General features: G+C 66.5%; 1 protein-coding gene across 10 annotated transcripts in view; it reads right to left on the bottom strand.

Annotated features, from left to right (window-relative positions):
* LDB3 (LIM domain binding 3) overlaps positions 1-19,154 on the bottom strand; it is a 56,894-nt gene that overhangs the window by 17,046 nt on the left and 20,694 nt on the right. For 6 of the 10 annotated variants that reach the window (XR_004815284.2, XM_035715434.2, XM_035715433.2 and 3 more), the window contains 3 exons: positions 18,825-18,994; positions 18,527-18,563; positions 5,165-5,307 (listed from right to left, as the gene is read on the bottom strand). Coding sequence is in view for 9 of the 10 variants with exons in the window: in XM_035715434.2 (XP_035571327.1) it covers positions 5,165-5,307; positions 18,527-18,563; positions 18,825-18,994 (350 nt within the window). In the remaining variant the exon portion in view is untranslated. Of the gene's footprint in view, positions 1-5,164; positions 5,308-12,783; positions 13,456-18,526; positions 18,564-18,824; positions 18,995-19,154 lie in introns of those variants that run through there. The other 4 variants (XM_035715436.2, XM_049109096.1, XM_025434452.3 and 1 more) reach the window with 1 other exon arrangement.

The raw sequence follows: 19,154 nt of genomic DNA, 5'->3' as shown, positions 1-19,154 counted from the left end.
ACCTCGTCCTCCTGACCACCTGGGGTGGCCTGTGGCCAAATGCTCTCCTCCCAGATGACTGGCCCTTCAGAGCCAGGTAACACAGGAACCAGTGCTGTGGGTGGGTGGATGGTGGGTGGGTGGGTGGGGAGTGGGAGGGGTAAGTCCTCCAGGCCCTGCACTGGGGCCATCCTGGGAGCGATGCTGGCTTCAGAATGTCACACCCTGTCCGTGAGGAATCCATCTTCTTCCCACTTACTAAGGGAGTGGCTGGGCTCCTACCAGGTCACCGGGCTAGTCTCCTGAACGGTGAGGTCACTGGGGTGCAGACAGAGCCAGTAAGTGGCAGAGTGAGTCTCCAAAACCATTCCTTTGCCCCAAGCTGCCTCTGTAAAGATGAGTCTAATTTCCAGAAAATCTTGCCGCACCATGTCATTGAAGAATAACGACTGACTTGGAGGACATCCTACGCACCGGCATCTGCGCAGCACAGCCCTAGGTCGGGGCCCAGCACTACTACGCCCTGGCCATGTGTCCTCGGGGAAGTCCCTTACCCTCTCTGGGCCAGAATGTCCTTCTTTAAAAATGGCATTAATCATTCTTAGTACCTTGCGGGGTTATCATAAGGATTCGAGGGGACAAGGAATATAAAGCGCTTAGCCCAGTGCCTGGCATAGTGCATCACTTCACGTTAGTGAGGACAGTGACTCTGGGTCACCGGGTCTTTGGGCCTGGGTGGACTGTGAGCTCATCTAACTGCCTGATGGGCACCTGAGGGAACCGGTCCAGGGAGACTGAGGGGTGTCGGGGGTGGGGATGCGAGATGCAACATACTGAACTCAGATAACCTGGGACCGAGTCTGTGGCCAGAGGTAGGAAGCATGATGCTCCTGCCTGCCTCAAAGGGAGTGGCAGGGACCTCCTGGAAGGACATGATGCATGCACTCTGCATATATGGGAGGCCTAAAGTCGAAGCGTCAACACCCTTCCTAACAACCTTGTGTAGCACCCAAGTGCCCAGAGTAGGGGGTCTCAAAGTGCTAGCAGCAGGGGTGATGAGGGGAATGCCAGCAGGGAGACGGTGTGGGGATAGCTGATCTAGTAGAATTTCAGTGCAGCTTCATTCCTCTCTTTTACACATAATGGGGTCCTAAGCAAGATTTTGTCCCCCACTCCTTTGCTTTGTAAAGTGGGGGATCTCGGCGGAAAGGGATTAAGAACAAAGCCCCAATCCTGTGCCACTGCACAGCCCTCTGTGGCCGGTAAACTCTTGAGATGTGGCGAGTCCAAATGGAGACGTGCTACAAACATAAAATACACGCCAGATTTCAGGGCTTGGCTACCGTAATGCTACAAAATGCCTCATTAATAATTATTTTATATTGATCATATATTAAAATGACGCTTTAAAGATACTGAGTTAAATAAAATGTCAACATTATTTTCACCTGCTTCCTTTTCCCTTAAAAATGTGGCTCACCAGGAAATCTGTTTTTACTGGGGCTGCTGCCCTCATCAGCACAGCGGCCACCTGGTCTCGCTGCACGCAATGCTCGCTGCGACCCCTGAGGCCCGGGGTGCTTTCCAGCCCGTTCTGCAGCCAAAGGAGCGGAGCTGGGTGAGGAGCCTGGGTGACACCACAAGGTTTGGGGCTCCGATGTCCTGCTTAACCGCGGAACAGACCCAGCGCGCCCCTTCCAAATCGGGCCCTTGCCCACTTTCCTGCTTCCCTCCAGCAACGCGAGCCTGTTCCCTCCGCAGGGCAGACTGTCCGCCCCCTTCGGAAGGCCTTCTGGGCTCCCCGGGCCAGCCTGGTCTGCAGCCCCCCCTCCCCCCCGCAGGGCTCGGCGGGTTGGAGGCCGGCGGACTTGGGCCCTGCTGGGGCGCGCTAGGGACCTCGGGTCCCGCTGGGCTGTGCTAGGGGCCTTGGATCCTGCTGGGGCTGCAGGTAGGGACCTCGGGCCCCGTTGGGGCTGCGGGTAGGGACCTTGGGTCCTGCTGGGGCTGCGGGTAGGGACCTTGGGTCCTGCTGGGGCTGCAGGTAGAGTCCTCGGGGTGTGCTGGGCCGCACTAGGGACCTCGGGTCCTGCTGGGGCTGCGGGTAGGGACCTTGGGTCCCCCTGGGCCGTGCTAGGGTCCTGGGCCCCCGCCGGGCTGCGCTTGGGACCTCGGGGCCGCTGGGGCTGCGGGTAGGGCCGGAGCAGCGGCCGCCCCGCCCCCCCCCCCCCCCCCCCCCCCGTGGCCTCCGCGCCCTTCCCGCCCCTGCCCGCGCCAGCAGCAGCTCCGCATCTCCCATCTCCCATCTCCCACCTCCCATCTCCGGGCCGGGGCTGTTGCTATTTCTACCCGACGGGCTGAGGCCCGGCTAAATTAGAAGGTGCGGGTCCATCTCTAATTGGCAAGTTCAAAAGGCCCCTATCGCACTCGGGGGCCGCGGGGATGTGTAATTAAACAAGGTGATTTCCGACTCCTTCCAGGTCGGGCCTGCCTCTCCCCCCGCCCCTCCCCCTGCTCCCCCCCGCGCCCCAGGTGCTCCCCCTCCCCCCTGCTCTCCCCCCCGCGCCCCAGGTGCTCTCCCCCTCCCCCCTGCTCCCCCCCGCGCCCCAGGTGCTCTCCCCCTCCCCCCTGCTCCCCCCCGCGCCCCAGGTGCTCTCCCCCTCCCCCCTGCTCCCCCCCGCGCCCCAGGTGCTCCGCCGGGCGCCGCGCAGGCGCGGAGGAGGCCGGCGGGGTCGGCGGAGGGCGGGAGCGGCCCGGCCCGCGTCCCCGCGTCTCCCCGGGCCGCCTGCTAGCCGCCGGGCTCTCGGGACAGGGGACAGGGGCGGCGGCCGGGCGCCTCCTCCCCCGCGGGCGGGCGTGAGTTCACGTCTGTGCGGCCCGGGAGCCGCGGAGGGAGGGGCCGCCTGCGCCCGGCCCGGGGAGGAGGGGGCGGCGCGGGCCGCGCGTCTTCGGAGCCCTGCCGCCCCCTGGCGGATCCGCCGCCGACAGCCCGCGCCCGGGGCCGCCCCGAAGGTGTCCCGGAGGCCTCGCCCGAGCAGGGAGCCGCGCCCCGCCGCCGAAACGCTCCTGCTCCTGCGCGGGCGGGGGGGGGTGGGGTGGGTGCAGAGCCTCACCTGCACGGGGGGGGGGTGCGTGTGTGCAGAGCTTCACCTGCACGGGGGGGGGGGGTGCGTGTGTGCAGAGCCTCACCTGCACGGGGGGGGGGGGGGGTGCGTGTGTGCAGAGCTTCACCTGCACGGGGGGGGGGGGGGATTGCGTGTGTGCAGAGCTTCACCTGCACGGGGGGGGGGTGCAGAGCCTCATCTGCGTGGGGCGGCCGCAGCCTCACCTGTACCCGCTGGGCTCACCTGAACTCCTCCCCACCCTCTGTCCCCTGGCCCCAGCCTCAAAGGGCAGCCGTGTCCTCAGGCTCCCTGGCTCCCTGGGAGATCGTCCCCCATCACAGCCAGCTCCAATTGCTCCCTAATCCTGTGGATTTGGAACCTCAGAACTCGGAGTCCCTGCCTCTCCAAGGACAGGGGAGGACACCTCCCAGGTGCCAGGTGCTGGGCCGCATGCTTCATTTCATCCCCAGAACACGAGGTCTACATAGCTTCCTGCCCATTTTTCCAGAGCTGGGAATTCAGGTGGCGGGGATGAGGTGCTCTGCCCGGGTGGGTGTGGGTGTGAGGCCCACTCAGGATCCGGTGTGATGCTGAAGTGGCCCCTCCGCCCTGCCGTCCGGGTGAGGGCCCCCGCGGCCCCCCACAAACACCCAGGCAAGCTATCCGCAGTTGAGGCCCTTGCTGCCCAGTCCCCAGCTGCCCCCCACATCTGCTCTCCAGCTCCCCTGGGGTCTCTCATTGTCCCTAAGAACTCCCGTCTGCCTCTGCTGTTTCCTTTACCTCATCACTTCTTGATCAACTCTCCCTCTCTTGCAAGACACAGAGAAGCCCCGTCCCTGTCCCCATTCTTCCCCAACCGAGTCATCAGCATCCTCACCCCACCACTGTTACCATAGGTAAGCAGAGTGCGTGTGTAATAATTTGCGAGGGGGCAGAGAACAGTGGGAACACTACTGCAGGAGGAAGACGCCACCGTGCCCTTGTATTCAGGGTGGCCCTAAGAGAAAGTGTAATGCTCTCTACGAGAAGTGTGCACGCACCTCAAATCCTATCTCAGCCACCCATGAAACTCGCACCAGGGTCGCCCCGGGAGCCCTTGTGACCATGGCCCATGTGTTTGGCTGCCGGAGGGCATGGTGCACAGCCTCTCCTCGTGCCACTCCTTCCCCCCGATGTGGGTTCCTTGCCGGCATCCACACACTCATTTATACCTTCACTCACGACCTGTGCTGAGCAGGCCGAGTCCTAGGCCTGGGTTGGGTGCGGGGCGTACAGGGAAGAAAACCCGCCGCAGCCCTCCCTGCCTTCCTGGGAAGGAGGGGCCAGTGCGGTCTCCGGCGGCAGCAGAGATGCCCACAGCCCTCCTGTGACACACCCATAGGCCAGGCACGCAGGCCCCCCGCCAGCCGGGGACATACCAGCTACAGGGCTCTCAGCTGTGCTTCGGGGAACGGGGGCGGGGGTGCAAGCCACATTAGAATTGCCCTCGGGCTCTGGGGAGCCTGCCAGCCTGTGCCTAGGAAAGAGGGGCTCCAGGCCGAGTCCTCATGCCTGTGAGGGGCCGGGCAGTGATGCAATAGGGACCAGAGCAACAGAGCCGACGGCCAAGTGAGCTCGGCTGGCCCTGTGCTGGGTCACCGCTGCTGATGGTGTCCCCCCACCCCGCGCCCCCAGCACCCTGCCTCAACGCAGGAAACCAGCACCAGGCGGGATGCGCATCAGGGCTGCCGAACCCTGCAGCATTTTCACTGCACCTGCAGCTGCCCCTTGCAGCTCTCCCCGGCCCCACACTCCTGGAGGAGCTAGCTCCTGCCCTGAACCCTGGCATCCTTCACCTTGAGCCTGGAGATGCCCAGCCAGGAACCCTACCGTCCTAGAGCTGGGCGGCTCCGTCCCTAGCTGCCACCTCCTTCCCAGGACCAGAGGCAGACTCCACAGGACTCTGGCCCACACTGGGGGCGGGGGGCGGGGGGGCGGCTCGGAGCCTCATTAGCAGGGCGCTTGTGGCCACGAACGCTCTGGGATGTGGCCGAGCAGCCACGTCCAGCCTGACCGCACGGCCTCCCCTCCCTTCTGCCTCTCACCTGGCTGGTAGACAGAAGGCCGGATGCTGGCGGTGGTGACAACCCGGGGCTTGGGCGCAGGGGCAGCTGAGGCCTCACTGTATGGATGAGAGGCGGGTGCCGGAGAGGTCGCCTTGGCCGGGCTGTAGGCAGAGGCCTGGGGCCTGAAACCAAGCGGGGAGGAGTTAGCAGCCAGAAGGATAGCCCCACCCAGGCCCTGGGGCCTGCAGCCCTGGACCGGCTCCCCCATCTTCAGGAGCCCCTGCGAGGAGGAAGCCTGACAGAGGTCACTGGGGAGCTGCCCGAGATCGTGAAGGAAAGACCCTGGTGGCCTTGGAGGGGGGGAGCTGCTTTTGAGTCTGGTTATAACACAGAGCCCCCTGCTGGTGCCGCCACCTGGGGAGGAGTCACCAGCCACACGGGGGACATATGGAAGAAGCCCCTGACTCCCTGGGGAGCCAGGTGGGGCTGAGCTGAGCAGGAGCGGGCGAGGGGGGGCAGAAGTGGGGAGCTGCCCCCATCCCTCAGCCTTTGGACCTTCTGGAGCACAGCCGCTGACCCCCCATTCCGCTTCCTGCTGTTGCTGGAGGGAGCCAGCAGGCCTCAGGTCTGGGTGCTCCAGGGAGGGCTCCTGGGAAGCCGGGGACCCCCATCCCCAACACACACACACAAGTACATGCAGAGGTTTCTCTGCACAGAGTTCCTGTTGGCCTCTTCCCACGGAGTTGGCGGCCAAAGGCTCCGAGCAGCCTCTTGCCCCTTATGACCCAGGAACCATGGGATCTCAGGGCTGGGGTGGGGGTGGGGGGGAATGTGCCCCAATTCATCGCCCGCCCTCAGGAAATGCCGTACTGGGCCCCTCCCCTCGGAGAGCTAAAGGCTGCAAGAACTGGGGTGAAGCAGCGTGTCCAACTTTGTCTCATTCCCAGTTCCACTCATCAGTGAACAAGCCCCCCCACCCCCGCCCTTTTTAAAATTTAAAACAGAAGGACACCTTATAAGCATGCCCTTGGTCTCTCCCTACATCTTTCAGATCCCGTTGGGGACCACAGGTGCACACCCTGGGCAAATGGGGCCTTGATGGGGATGCTAGTGACCCCCCACCCCTGCCGCCAGCCCATGGCTTCCCGCCTTCCTTCCAACTGCTCCCCACGGGCTGGGGTGCTGGGCAGAGTCAGTGGGTCAGGAGCCACCTTCTTCCCCAGGAGGGGTGGCCCTGGCTTAGATCCCACTGCCAAGCTCCTGAGTGGATCCATAAGGGCGTGCGGTGCCCCTGATCGTACGGAGTAGAAGCAGCCCTGAGGCCCGTGTCCCAGGCTTCGGGGAGCACACTTACCGCGCCCAGTTACCTCTCCCGGTGGGGCCGGGCCGTTGTCTCCCCTCCCTGAGCCTGCCTGCCCTGCTCTGCCCAACCAAGTGCAGGAGGAGCCTTACTGGAGGGGGCAGCACCGAGGGGTGCTCAGCTCCCACGGCGACAGGAGGAGGCTGCGGGTCAGGGGGCTTAGCCACTCTCCGTCGTGGAGGAAGCTTTGCCAGCACCCCGGCAGCCACAGGTCCTGTGTCAGGGGTTGGCGCTGGGGAAGGAGGCAAGGATGGAGGCAAGTCCCCATGCCCCCCACGGGCTCCCGGGGCATGGTCCCTTCTGCCCCACACAACGCTGGAACTCCCCCCTGAGCCGGGCTGGCGTCTGGAGCTTCTCCATCCGACTGGGGCGCATCTGCGCACCTGCCCACATAACAAGACATTCCTTACCCCCGCGAGCTTTCTTCCGTGTGTCCTTACCTGGAGAGACTCGTGTGCAGGGGGCAAGCGACGCGCTAAGGGACCCCAGGAAGCTGGAATCCAACAGCCCCTGGAAGCCCGGGCGGGCTCCCCCTGAGGCTGGAGTGGGGCTGGGCAGCACCGGGTCCTCGTGGAGCTGGGGGGGGCCGTGGCACACAGGCCCACGGGCCACTCTGCCCACCCGCTGTCCTGCCTCCAGCCGCGCCAGGGACTTCTGAACCCCGCCCCAGGGAACCCTGGACCTTGGCAGTGAGACCCTGGGAGGAGAGCACGGGACACTGGGAAAGCAGCTTGACAGCTCGAGGTGCCCACAGAGGGTTGTCCATCTGGCAGCGACCCCGCGAACCCCCCGACCCCACGCCCCAGCCTCGGCTGGGAACACAAGAGGTCAGACTGAAATGCAGCAGCTCCCGACACTCAGGACGCTCTGCGGGCCAGGGGTTTGTGCCCACTGTGTCCCCATCCTTAAACACAGATGTTGTGTCGACGTCTTAGCAGATGAGAAACTGAGCTTCAGAGAAACTAAGTCATTTTCTGTAGATTAGAGGCGGTAAGTGGAGCAGAGATTTAAGTCGCACGACGTCAGGTGCCTCTGGTGTCGCCTGCTCTCTATCAAGACAGCAGAGAGGGTGAAGGAAGAGGGCGCGCCAGTCACTAAGTATCTGCCCAGACCTGACCCACTTTACGTGGTCGGGTCAACACTGCCTCTGCTGCCTCCTCCAGGGAGCCTCCCTTGACTTCCCCAGGCCATAGGGACAGTTGCCATTCTTCCCTTTATCCGGGTGGTTCAGGGCCTCTCTTTGTTATCTAACTGTGTGTGTCTGTGTGTGTGTGTGTGTGAGAGAGAGAGAGAGAGAGAGAGAGAGAGAAGGAGAGACAGAGGCAGAGGGAGAGAGGGGGAGACTTTGCCCCCATCTTCAGAACACATGCTGGACGCAGGGCAGCACGGCCCCGGCCCCGCGCTGAGCCCCGCAGTGACCCCCAGTCTCCCCTTCGCTCTCAGGACCAGCCGCGCTGGGTCTGGCCCCCCAAGGACCCCGGGGTCCTCGCCCCCTTGGACCCGGTGGCCAAGGGGTGGACGTGGGCAAGGCCTCTCCTGCCTCCCGGCAGAGGGCATGGCGGGCACCATGGGCAGTTACCTCGGGCTGTCCGCAGGGCTGGAGGCGGGGGTGGCGGCGGCGGCACAGGCAGCGGCTGCGCTCGGGGGTGGCGAGGCTGCACTGCGGGGGGCGGCAGCGGGCGGCTGGGCAGAAGCGGGCGGCAGCGGGGTGGCAGCCTGGCTGGTGCACACTGGAGCATGCTCAGTGGGGGTGCTGATGAGGCGGGACCAAGAAAGACAACAGGTCAAGGGGGCCCCTGGCATGGGGGGTTGGGGGGCTGCAGCAGAGGCAGGCTGGGCGGAAGGCACCATCCACACTGCAAACGGAGTAGAATCTTCCGGAAGGCGTGTTTCCGGCTCCAGAAGAAAGCTCCCGAGGGCCCAAGAAGGAAGGGTGGCAAGCACTTGGGGGACCTCAGGACCGCCAGAAATGGTCTCCAGCCTGGCGAGTCCCCCCCAGTTTCTGGGTACGTCCTAATTCGTCCTTCTCGGTCTATACTGTGTCTATACTGTGAAGATACAGCGTGGTGGGAAAGCGGACTGCAGTGCCACCCGGGGCTCCGTGCCCATCTGTCTTCCTGCCCCTGCCCGTGTGGGCGCTACAGGCACTACGCGGGCCTGAGTGCGCCTGGAGGTGGATGGATGCGGGCGGCCAGGTCGATGGCACCTGGACCAGAGGGACGGCGGGGGGATTCCAGAGGACAGGCAGCCGTGTCCCCGACTGGGAGAAGCCCCACGGTCTCCCACTCGTGCTGGCTGCGGTCTGGCCAGCAGACCCAGGCAGCCCAAGGATCCCCGGGCCCTGGGGGGCCTAGGGGCTGGGAGGCTGCCCCACGCCCCCGAGGGACGGGCACATGCGGGCCATGCAGTGGGGACGGAGAGGTGCTGCGCTGCCAGCATGGACGGGCGGCCCGGGCGGTGGGAGGGGACGTCCCAGCAAAGGGCGGCAGCAGCCGGGGACCAGGTGCCCGCAGGCCCACCCACTCCCAGGCTCCTGTAAGCGCCCGTCCCCCCGGCCAGGCTGGGCACAGGAGAGCGGTGGAGCCTGTGGCGACGGGACTGGGCTCCTGCCATCCACACAGCAGGGCACCATAAAGATGCAGTTACGGGAAAGCAAAGAAATGCACGTTCTCTGCTTACGAGAGTCTCTGCACGAAGACTTGTAGTCGCTGCAGTAGCAGCAGGACACACAGCTCCCGCAAGTGGACGAGACCACCCAGGTGCCTGAGTCACTGGTCTGGCTCCTACCACCTGCCAGGCACGCGCACGTCCTTCGTCCTCACAACAACCCCTGGTTACGGACTGTTTCACCCGCGAGGGAGTGGAGGCCGAGGCAAGGCAATCCTGCAACCTGAGCCCGCACTGGTGCTGCCTGCAGGATCCGAGTGACGTGCAGGGGTCGGGGGGGCCTTACCCAGCGCCCCAAGCGGAGCCTCAGGGAGAAAGAAACTTCTTGTGATTAGCGAAGCAGACTCTTTGCCCAACAAAACACACTCTTCCCCCTTGAGGACAAGCGGGATCCTAACCTCCCCTCTGGGGGTGCTTCCTGGGCCTTGTGCTCAACGACTGAGCAAGGATCCCCCCGTTTGACCCCTGCCACCGCCCTGAGCGACGGGCATCGCCCTCCTGGTTTTAGGGGTGAAGAGCCCGAGGTCCAGAGAGACCGAATCTCCACTCCGTGGCACACGGAGCCCTGGGGAGGGCTGGGGGGTGCTGGGGGGGCGTGAGCCCTAATCACCACAAGCCTCAGCCTTGAGGAAGGCGGGCTGCCCGGGAATCTTGGTCGAGTGTGGCCTCAAGCTCAGCAGGCCTGGGGGCCGGGAGTCTACACTGCGATCGGCCCGCTCTGAGCTTGTGGCACCACGGAGGGCCACGGAGCACCATGGAGGGCCACGGAGGGCCACGGAGGACCACAGAGGGCCACTGAGGGTTGTCCTGTCCCTGGCAGAAGCGCGGCGTGAGAAAGGCATAGGGAGCGTGACCGGGCCGGGGAGAAGGGCACAGCGGGGGCCATGGCCGGTGGCAGGCACTGTCTCCGGGGGGGGGGGGGGGGGGTGTGCGGGGAGCGTGCTTCGGCCCCGTGACTGTGCCGCAAGCATCCGGGGTGGACAAGGCGGTGGCCGCGTCCCGTGTAGCCCTTTCTCAGCCTAGCAGCTGCACTCTCAGGCCCGCGTCAGTGCCACGAGGCCACTCTGCCGCCCGCCATGGAAGACCCTGGTTTCTGGAAGCCGTGCCTCTGAAGCCCCTGCCTCAGGAGGCACAGGGAGCGGCCCCCAGGCCCCCCAGGCCCCCCCCCCCCCGGCGTGGGCAGATGTGTGGGAAGGCTCAGGCTGACACAGGGCAAGCGTCTCCCCTCTTTGCCCTCCTTGACCCCGTCGCCTGCTCCTAGTGGCTTCTGGGAACCGAGGACACCCGGCAGGGCAAGAGTGACGGTGACGTGAATTCTGGGGGCGGGAGGGCGGCTGCAGGCAGGCCCCAGGAGGATTCATGGTCTTGCGTCCTGTGGGTGGACACACTGAGCCGCCGGGGCCTGGGGAGGCAGGGGCGGCCCTGAGGCTGTCCCGCAGGATCTTGGGTTCTTGTTCAGATCTCTCCTGGCCTGAGGTTCCATAGGCCCCAGGATCCCGAGAGCAAGCGCCCAGGGAACGTCCCTGCCTCCGCTGCAGGCCAAGGCCCAGGATTCGACCACCACCCCCGACTCAGTCATCATCCACCTTAAACATCAAAGCAAAACCCAAGCCAAACCAGCAAACCCCGTACATCCTCCGACGCTCACAGCCCCGCGGGAAGGAAAAGCACAGTCTGGCTGCGGCCCCCGGCTCACGTCTCCCCGCACCCTGGCTGGCACCAAGGAGAGCGTGGCCACCCCACCCCTGCCGGGTGCGATGGCCCCCGATGGGGGGAACAGCTGGGCCTGGGTGACGTGCTGGCTCTCAGGGTCTGGGGTTGGCGGGCCTGGGCTGGCACCATGGGGTGGCAGTGCCGTGGCTGAGCTGGGGAGTGGCTGCCCGCTGAGGCCGTGATGCTCTTGCTCTTTGTTAGAAGAATGGAGCATGAACGTCTCCACCGATTGGACGACGGCTGAACAGCCACTGGGCGGCTGGTCTGGAAGTCGTTCATGCCACCAACGACCTAGCTGGCATGCCATCCCACAGCCTCGTGCTGTTGCCCAGGTGGCCCTGGCCACACGGGAACAGTGGCGGGCGATCCCCGTGGGCTATAGTGTGAACCCTGAACCTCTGCTCGCTCCACGTGGCCTTCAGGGTGCCAAGTCCCCCGGCTCCGGACCACTGACCGTGATGTCCATCCCAGCCACGGGGGACTAGCTCATGGTTCCGGACACCCCCCTTCTCATCAGCACCCGTCGCCCCACTCAGCGCACCTGTCCACCCCCCGCTCCAACAGCACCTGCCCCATTCCTAAGTAGTCGTGCAGATGCCCTCCTCCAGGGGGCTTTCCTGGTCCCTTGCGGGGAGGTGTGCCCCCCGTCTCTGGGCCTCGCGTGACTGGCCCTGCGCCATGATCAGCACCGTCCACAGCGGCCCTTCTCACTCCCTTGGCACCCAGGCCGTCAGGCTTGGTGCCTTGGCCGATGCCCACAGACGCTGAGCGCCAGGTGCAGAAATCTGTCCCGTTTACTCCAGGGGGCTTTATGCAGATCCCTGGCCCGGGGCTGCCCAGGGCGCTCGTGCAGGGGCCGGGGTGTTGGGAGACACCAGGCAGGCCGGAAGCTAAGGAGGGCCTTGGGGCGGGGGGCAGAGGGAGGGCTGAAGGCAGGCGGCCACAAGCCCGGCAGCTCTGACCGGTTGGCCCAGGTCCTCTGCCAACCGCAGGACGCCCACGGCCTAGGACGTGTCTCCCTCTGGCAGCCCGAGGCCCCCACCTGCCCCTGGGCCTTGGAAGTCCCACTAAAGGTCAGCTAAATATAGGAAGGATGCCCTGACATGAGCAGAGCCCGCACCTGCACCCCCGCCCTGGCCTGGCCATGGCCCTACACTCAGTGCGGGAGCCAGGGAGGGGTGCGGGGCCCAGGCGCAGCAGGCTGGCACGGCCTGGGGCGCAGCTCCTGGTGGGCGGAGGGGCTCTCTCTGCGGCCAGCCCTCTGGTGGGTGGCCAGGTCCCTGGAGGCACAGAGGAAGCCCAGGCCCCGGTGAGGGGAGGGGAGCCGTGGGGGCAGCTGGGGGGCCCTGCGGACGGACCTTGGCATCTGCCTTTATTTCCAGCCTGTGGTTCCCTCAATCGGGGGTGGGCTGAGGGGTGGACGGGGGCAGGGAGGACAGGACCTGGCAGCCGTAACCCTCCTCAGTGCTCAGGGCGAGGAGGGGGCCTTCCATACCCGCCTGCCCGTCTCCCAGCTCCCCTCCTCTGAGTCCGGTCCGGGGCCCACCGAGGCCCCCAGCGGTTCCCCCGTGAGCTCTTTAGTCGGGGGGGGGGGCTTCTCTGGCTTCCCGGACCCACCCGGGCTGGCGTGACTCCTCGTGGGGGGAGCTCTGACCTGGGGGAGGACGGGCTCACCTGCTGCTTGCGCCTGGCTGTGGGAGGGCAGGCCGGGGCATTCCAGAACCACCCCCAGCCCCACCGCCTTCGGGGGGCCCTGGGGTCGGGACATCAGCAGTGGGGGGCGCTGCTCTGGGCCTGCCCCCGCCCCGGGGAGCACGCCGTGCCCCTGTCCTGGTGGTGCCTGGCCTCGCCCGCCTCGGGGAGCCCTAGCCCCTTGAACGGGGCACGCACGGGCACAGCAAGACGGGGGCCGGTTCGATTCACTTTAAATCCTCTTTATTTCAGAACAGGCCTTTATCTATGTACAGGGGGGAGCACTAGGGACACAGCACACAGCGCGGGGGAGCACGGCCAGCGTCACTGCGGCCTGCGGAGCCTCGGCCGCCTGCCCCGGGGACGCATGCCCTCGGCAGAGCCTGCTCCGGCCGCCCGGGCCGCTCCGTGGGCTTATTCCGGGACGGCCCGGGCCAGAGCGCCTCTCTCCGGGGCGAGGACGCTGGCACTGGGCCAGGGGCACGTCCCGCTTCCCCTGGGTCTGGGCTACTTGGCAGCAAGCCCTGCCCCGACCTCTGATCTACGGCGAAGGGCCTGGGCGGGGGGCAGAGGCTCGGGCCCTGTGAGGGGTGCCGAGGGGTGTAGCCGGGCGGGGCGGGGCGGGCGGGGCGGGGGCCGGACCTTTGCTGTCGGCTCTGGGGCAGGCAGGCGGCTATCAGAGGCGCCCCCAGCACAGCCGCACATTCTCAAGCATCACCGTGGGGCTCACATGCCAGAGCTGTGTGGGGTGTGGAGGGTGGGAGTCCAGCCTGAGAGGAGTGGGGGGTTCCAGACAGCCTTTTAGCTTTTAACATTAAGGATTTGGGCCGAAAGGCCATGGTGCCAGTTGCGCAATTTGGCAAAACGTGGGCTGTTACGTTCCGTTTCAAACCTTTCCCTGTGGCACAGAGAGAGAGAGAGAGACAGAGACAGAGACAGAGAGAAAAGGAGGAAAGAAAGGGGTTAGGGGATGTGTCCCATCGCCCTGGTGACAGCTTGGGCAGGGGGCATGGGAGTGAGGGGGCTGGTCCGAGAGGCTTTGCCACCCACGGAGCACTTTCCAGGCTTGGGGCGGGATCAGAGTCCCGAGGACCGGATGGGGGTGAGTGGGAAGCTGTGGACAGGGGCCTGGCTGGTGGGCCTGGGGGCCGGGCAGGGCTGCTTTGGCCGTGGGCTCTAGGACTGCACCAACAGGCAGGTGGGCCTAGCGAGGTCCCTGTCCCCAAGCTGGGCATCAAGAAGGAGCAACGCCTGTTCCCGTGACGAGGAAGCCTCTGAACCACCGCCGACTGCTCCCCCCGCCCAGGCCTGAGCACAACCAGGCACACGTGAGCACACGCGCACTCACGAGGCCACCGGCACACACACAGAGGACCCAGACATCCCACCGCTTCCCCCCAGGGGGGCCTCTGGGCTCCCCACCCAGCCTGCTGGGCCCCGGGCACAGGACGAGACCCGCAAGGCGCCCCCAGACACGTGGGGACCCAGGAGAGGGCGCGCCCGGGGGACACCAGGGCCGCAGGTGCCGGAGTCCTAGGCCGTGGAGGCAGCAGGGCCCGCTGGCATCCTCCAGCCCAGGCGTGCAGCAGGCGGCCCAGGGGCCACGTGTGGCCACACATGCCACGTTTCCAGGCGTGTTTAACCCGGACAGTGTTTGAAACTCCTTTTGAAACGTGATGGCTACATCCAGACCGGGCGGTAGTTAGTATTCAGTCGCCAACAGACACAGATGACCAGCTGGCACGCCCAGTAACTTGGGCGAACCCCCAGGGAGTGAGGCTGACAGGAGGAAACCAGCCCCGCAGGTCACGGGCTCAAGGACTCCGCGTACGGGACGTGGAGACGGAGGACGGCAGCGGCTGCCCCAGGCTGCGGGGCGCGAGCACGGCGGGGAGGGGGCTGCACCTGCAGACAGGGGAGGCTCCTGGGGGTGACGGAAACACCCTGCGAGCGACTTTTTGCCGCAGGTTTGCAGAGCTGTGACCGTGGGACCTCTCTGCGGGAGGTCTTACGACCTGCAACTCCCTCCCGACGCGACGCTGACCCAACGAATTGCCAGCAGGGAGCTGGGAGAGGAGCTGGGTCCCCGCATGGGAGGCGGGGGCAGTGCTGGTCTTACGTTCCTCGCGCAGTCGCCTTTCCACCCGCCCACGTCTGCCCAGCGGCCGGCTCGCCCTCCACGCCTCAGCCCTGCTCCGCACCTCCATCTGCGATTCCTACATGAGCCGCCCGCGGCCCACGTACTGGGAACTGAAGCCTCCCCCGTGCCAACGGGAAGCCAAGGCCCAAAGCCCGTGGAGGCTCAGCCACAGGGCTGCGCTCTACCTGGGATCTCGGGGGTGGGGGGCAGCTCACGCGGGGGCCCTGCTGGTTGCACGGTGCACGGCAATGGTGGGCCGACCCATAGAGACACCCCAGACACAGACCCGGCCGCCATCCTCGGTGCTCAGGCACAGCCCCGGACAGCGGGCGACTAGCGGGGCTCTTCTGCTCGCTGCTGTTGGTGAATCCCCAGGAGAGAAAGGACATGGGGACGTGCTGGGGCTTCTCAGGTGCGCCTGGCGGGGTCCTGGTTCCTCCAGGTGCGGTCGCCAAACGTTCCAGGCTGGCGAGCGCCAATAATGAGAAATCCCCGAGACGGACGTTCCCGTGGGGGAGGGCTGCAAGCTGGGCTGGCAGCAGGGGACGGTCAGCCCCAGGCGTGGGGATACAGCGGCCCGCGCGGGGCGGGGGGTGGGGGGAGAGGGCACTGAGGTGCCCAGAGGGGCCGCAGAGGGGACAGCGTAGACCCAGCGAGAGCCCCTGGGCTCTGTTGGGGGTGGGGCCCCGGATGGGGACCTGGAAGGGTTTTACTCGGTTTGTGGAGGACGGCACGAGGCCACCCTCACCCTCGCTCCTCTGTGAACGCGTCACTCGCCGCTTTGTTCCTTAACACTTGAGGCCTAAGGGAGGTGCCCAGGCGAGCACCAGGGAAATGCAGAAATCGCTCCGGTAAGACGTTTGAGCTACGAGCTGGGGGCCAGAGGACGTCCCTTGTGCACAGGTGACCTCCGGGATGGTTCCCCCAGGCACCAACAGCCCTAACCCGGCCTGGGACAAGCAAGGTTCGCCTCCAAGGCCACCCCTGCCAGGGCTGCCCAACGTGGGCCCACCTCCAAGCCAGCAGACCGCCGAGCACGGGGGCAGCTGTGGAGACCTCTCAGCAATGGGAGGCACCGCGGGTGCTCTGCTGCTGCAGACGGAGGCCAGCAGCCCCGGTACCCCTGCCCCTGTGGGTCGCCGGCCTACACTTTCCTAAGGCACGGGGGCCTCTCCTAGGAGGGGAGCCAGGTCCGCGGCAGACGCCTGGGCTATCCAGGGGCCCACCCTGCCTCACCTGTAAGGACAGGGGCCCTGGAGGGTAGGCTCTGCCTTGGGCTGGCCGGCAGGTGGGCACTGGAGCCCCAGAGGGGAGCCACCTGCTACCAGGGGCTGTCCAGGAGGATGGCGGGGGCTCCTGCGGGCCGGGGAGGGGAGAGCATGTGGGGCCCTCTGACAGGTGGGGCGGCCCCGACCCCAGGCCACCAAGTTGCCGCCTGCTACGGACCCTGCCACAGCTCACGCGCTCCTGCCTGTGCCCACCACACAGCCAGTGGGGAGCAAGCACCTCTGCAACACGCAGGGCCCCTGTGGGCCGTCAGCTGTCCCGGGCCAGCCTGGCAACCTCAGCGGAGTCAGCAATTGGAAGCCCCCCGGGGGAACCCTGAGGTTCCTTCCTGCCAGCACGCCAAACCAGGAGAGAGAGGAGGCGGTGGCCGCCCTTGGCCCACAAGACGGATCCACAGGGCCTGGGAGCGCAACTTCCGCCTTGGGCGTGCAGAAGGGTGGGCATGGGGCTCGGGCCCTGGGGAGCAGGATCCCTGCCCCACCCAGACCCCGGCTGGGGACAAGTGTGCTGCATCCTTCTCCCGGTGGCCCCTCGGGTGAGCCCGGGGCCCTGGCCGTGAGCAGTGGCCACAGCCACTATGTCGGATGCCGATCACAAGCCAAAGGGCATCGCCGCACCCGCTGCGAGCCTACTCTCAGGTCCTCGGGCTGCCGGGATGCAGGGAAGCACCAGTGCCCACCCACCTCCTAGGGCGGTGGGGAGAGTGCACATTTGGGGGAAGGCTTGGAGGACGACTCCCCAGAAAGTAAAGTGAGGAAGAGGGAGAGGAGCGGGAGGCCTGTGCCTTCCAGGCCCGGGCAGGCAGGTCAGCAGGTGCCACAGGGCCCTCACTGCAGGGCCAGGGGCCCCGGGCTGACGGCAGGGCAGGGCCTGCGGGGGAAGCCGCTTTCTCGGGGTGGGGGCCCACACTGAGAGAGGAGCGGGACAGAGCCTCTTGCTGGGCCCTCTTTCCAGGTTTCCCTTCAGAAACTCCTGCAGTAGCAGCTGGCGGGAGAGGCTACAAGGCCTGCAACCGAGTTATCACACCCCAGGGTCCCCTGCCTCCTGCTGGGGGCTGAACTATACCCCCCCGGGGATCGGGCCCTGGGAGGAAGGACTAACCTGCCCACATATCCCCAGGACTAGGGACAGCCAGCCCCAGCAGATGCTTCTGGAAGGAGGGAACGGCCTACGAGGCCCGGAGGTGCCCCTTCATACCCCCTTCGGTGTTGTCACTCAGTAGCCCGGCAGGTGTCCCCGAGGAAACACGCAGGAGGGGAGGCCTGCCTCGTACACGGGGTCTGCTTAGGGTGACTGGCCCCCGAGGGACCCCCCAGGCAGGGCTCTGTGTCGTGGGAGGGATGGGACAGCCCGTGGGCCCCTGGCGGGGGCTGGGGAAGCTGAGGCGTTGTCAGGCCCTTCCATCGGGGCGCCCACTGGGGAAGGCGGCAAAGCCGACACAGCGTGGCAGCGACGGAGCAGAGCAGCAGGGTGGCCGCGGTGCCGTCCCACCCCACACGCTGCCAACTAGCTTTGGAGTGCAGCATCTCATCGTCCCGGTTCGCGCCCTACAAGGTTAGGACCTGTCTGCGCCTCGTGAGCAGACCCGAGGGACCGCACCCCCAGCCGGGGCGCCCCAGCCCAACAGCCGGAGTGGCCGGGATTGGCCAACATAAGGGCCCGGAAGCAAAAGCCACGTCAACTCTGAGCCGGCGCTGGAGCCCCACTCACCACGCAATCCTGGGGTCACTACGTGCAGGTGAGCCAGGGCCCAGGTTCAGGGGCACCTGAGGCCCCGCCCTGACAGGGAGGCTGCCGCACGGTGTGCCGGCCCCGGCCACTGGCCCCGGAAGAACACGCATGACCCCGGCCGCCCAACGTGGAGCCGCGACGCAGAGCCCTGGCCTCACCAGGGAAGGCCCTAGCAGGTCCCGGCGGGCTCCGGGGTGGCGCGGCCCCTCGCGCCCAGGTCCACGAGCACCCGGCGGGGCGCAGGTGGAGGTTAGTGGCCGTGCCCCAGGCCGGCCACCGTGGGGGGATGTGCCTTGAGCCCCCAGCCCGGCAGTGGCGATCGTGCCTCGAGCAAGCCACGGAGCTCCTAGGCCAGCATACTAGGTGTGCACGGCAGAGTCCCAAGGTCGGTGCCCGTGCCCAGCACACCCTTGGCGGGCCTGCTGCCCAGCCTCCAGACTCACAGGGGACGGGCCCGAGGGGAGTGGGCAGGCAAGGCAGCCGGCTCGGTGCCCTCGCAGGGAGAGGTGCCCTCGTTCTCAACAGCCCAGCATAGGCCAAAGCAGCCCTGCCCCCTGCCCGGGGACAGAGCCAGGAGAGCCCACAGTCCTGATGCCTGCAGCCTGGGCCCGGGGGAGACGCTCGCTGACCCCCTCGCTGGCCTGGGACCAAGGCCTCCAGCCAGCCTGTGCTGGAGCCCGTCAGGGGCCAGGACCTTCCAAATACGTAAACTTGAGAGGTTCCTTCCGTGACTCATGTGACCTGGGAGCTGCCTGGGGAGGGACTGGGTTACAGGAGGGACACGGCCACCGAGCTGAGTCCAGGCACTTACCTTGACCTCCGCAGAGCTTCCTCATCAGGGTCTTGCACTGTGGGTAGAAAATTGCCAATGAGGAGGACACGCGGGGGACACGGGGTCCCTACCGACGACTGAGCGGTGCTTGCCCCTGGCCCAGAAGCTGGCAGGGAAAGGCTAGGCCCAGGGTGGGGCTCAGCCGTGGGTGGCCCAACGCTGGGGTCAGGTGCTGGGCGCAGGACCCGTGTCGCCCCGCAGCCCGCCCCGAGGTGCCATCTGTCCTGACGGCTCAGCCCCCGTGCCTCCCCGGGCGCCCCGCGCCCGCCTCACTTACTGTACTCTGTCCCGGTCATCTGGGCCAGGATGCGGAAGGAGCGAGACTGCAGGTTGGAGGAGCGGCGGGCCCACTCGTCAGCCTCGTCTTCTGGCTTGTTCTGGTTCTTGATCACGGCCTGGTACACGGGAGATGCGCTGTCCACGGCCAGGTCCTTAATAGGGAGGCTCCTGCGGGGCGCAGGGGAGCCGTGAATGGGGGCCAGGCTGGAGGGGCTCCTGACCCCGCACTCCGCCCCCAGCCGCCCCCTGCCACTCACCCGCTCGCACCCCACACCCCGCATGCCCAGCCCGCCGTGCCCTCCCCCCACCGACCCCGGGGGCCCGGACG

The sequence above is a fragment of the Canis lupus genome, chromosome 4, assembly GCF_003254725.2.
Source record: "Canis lupus dingo isolate Sandy chromosome 4, ASM325472v2, whole genome shotgun sequence".
NCBI lineage: Eukaryota > Metazoa > Chordata > Mammalia > Carnivora > Canidae > Canis > Canis lupus.
This window is presented reverse-complemented; position numbering and strand designations above follow the sequence as displayed.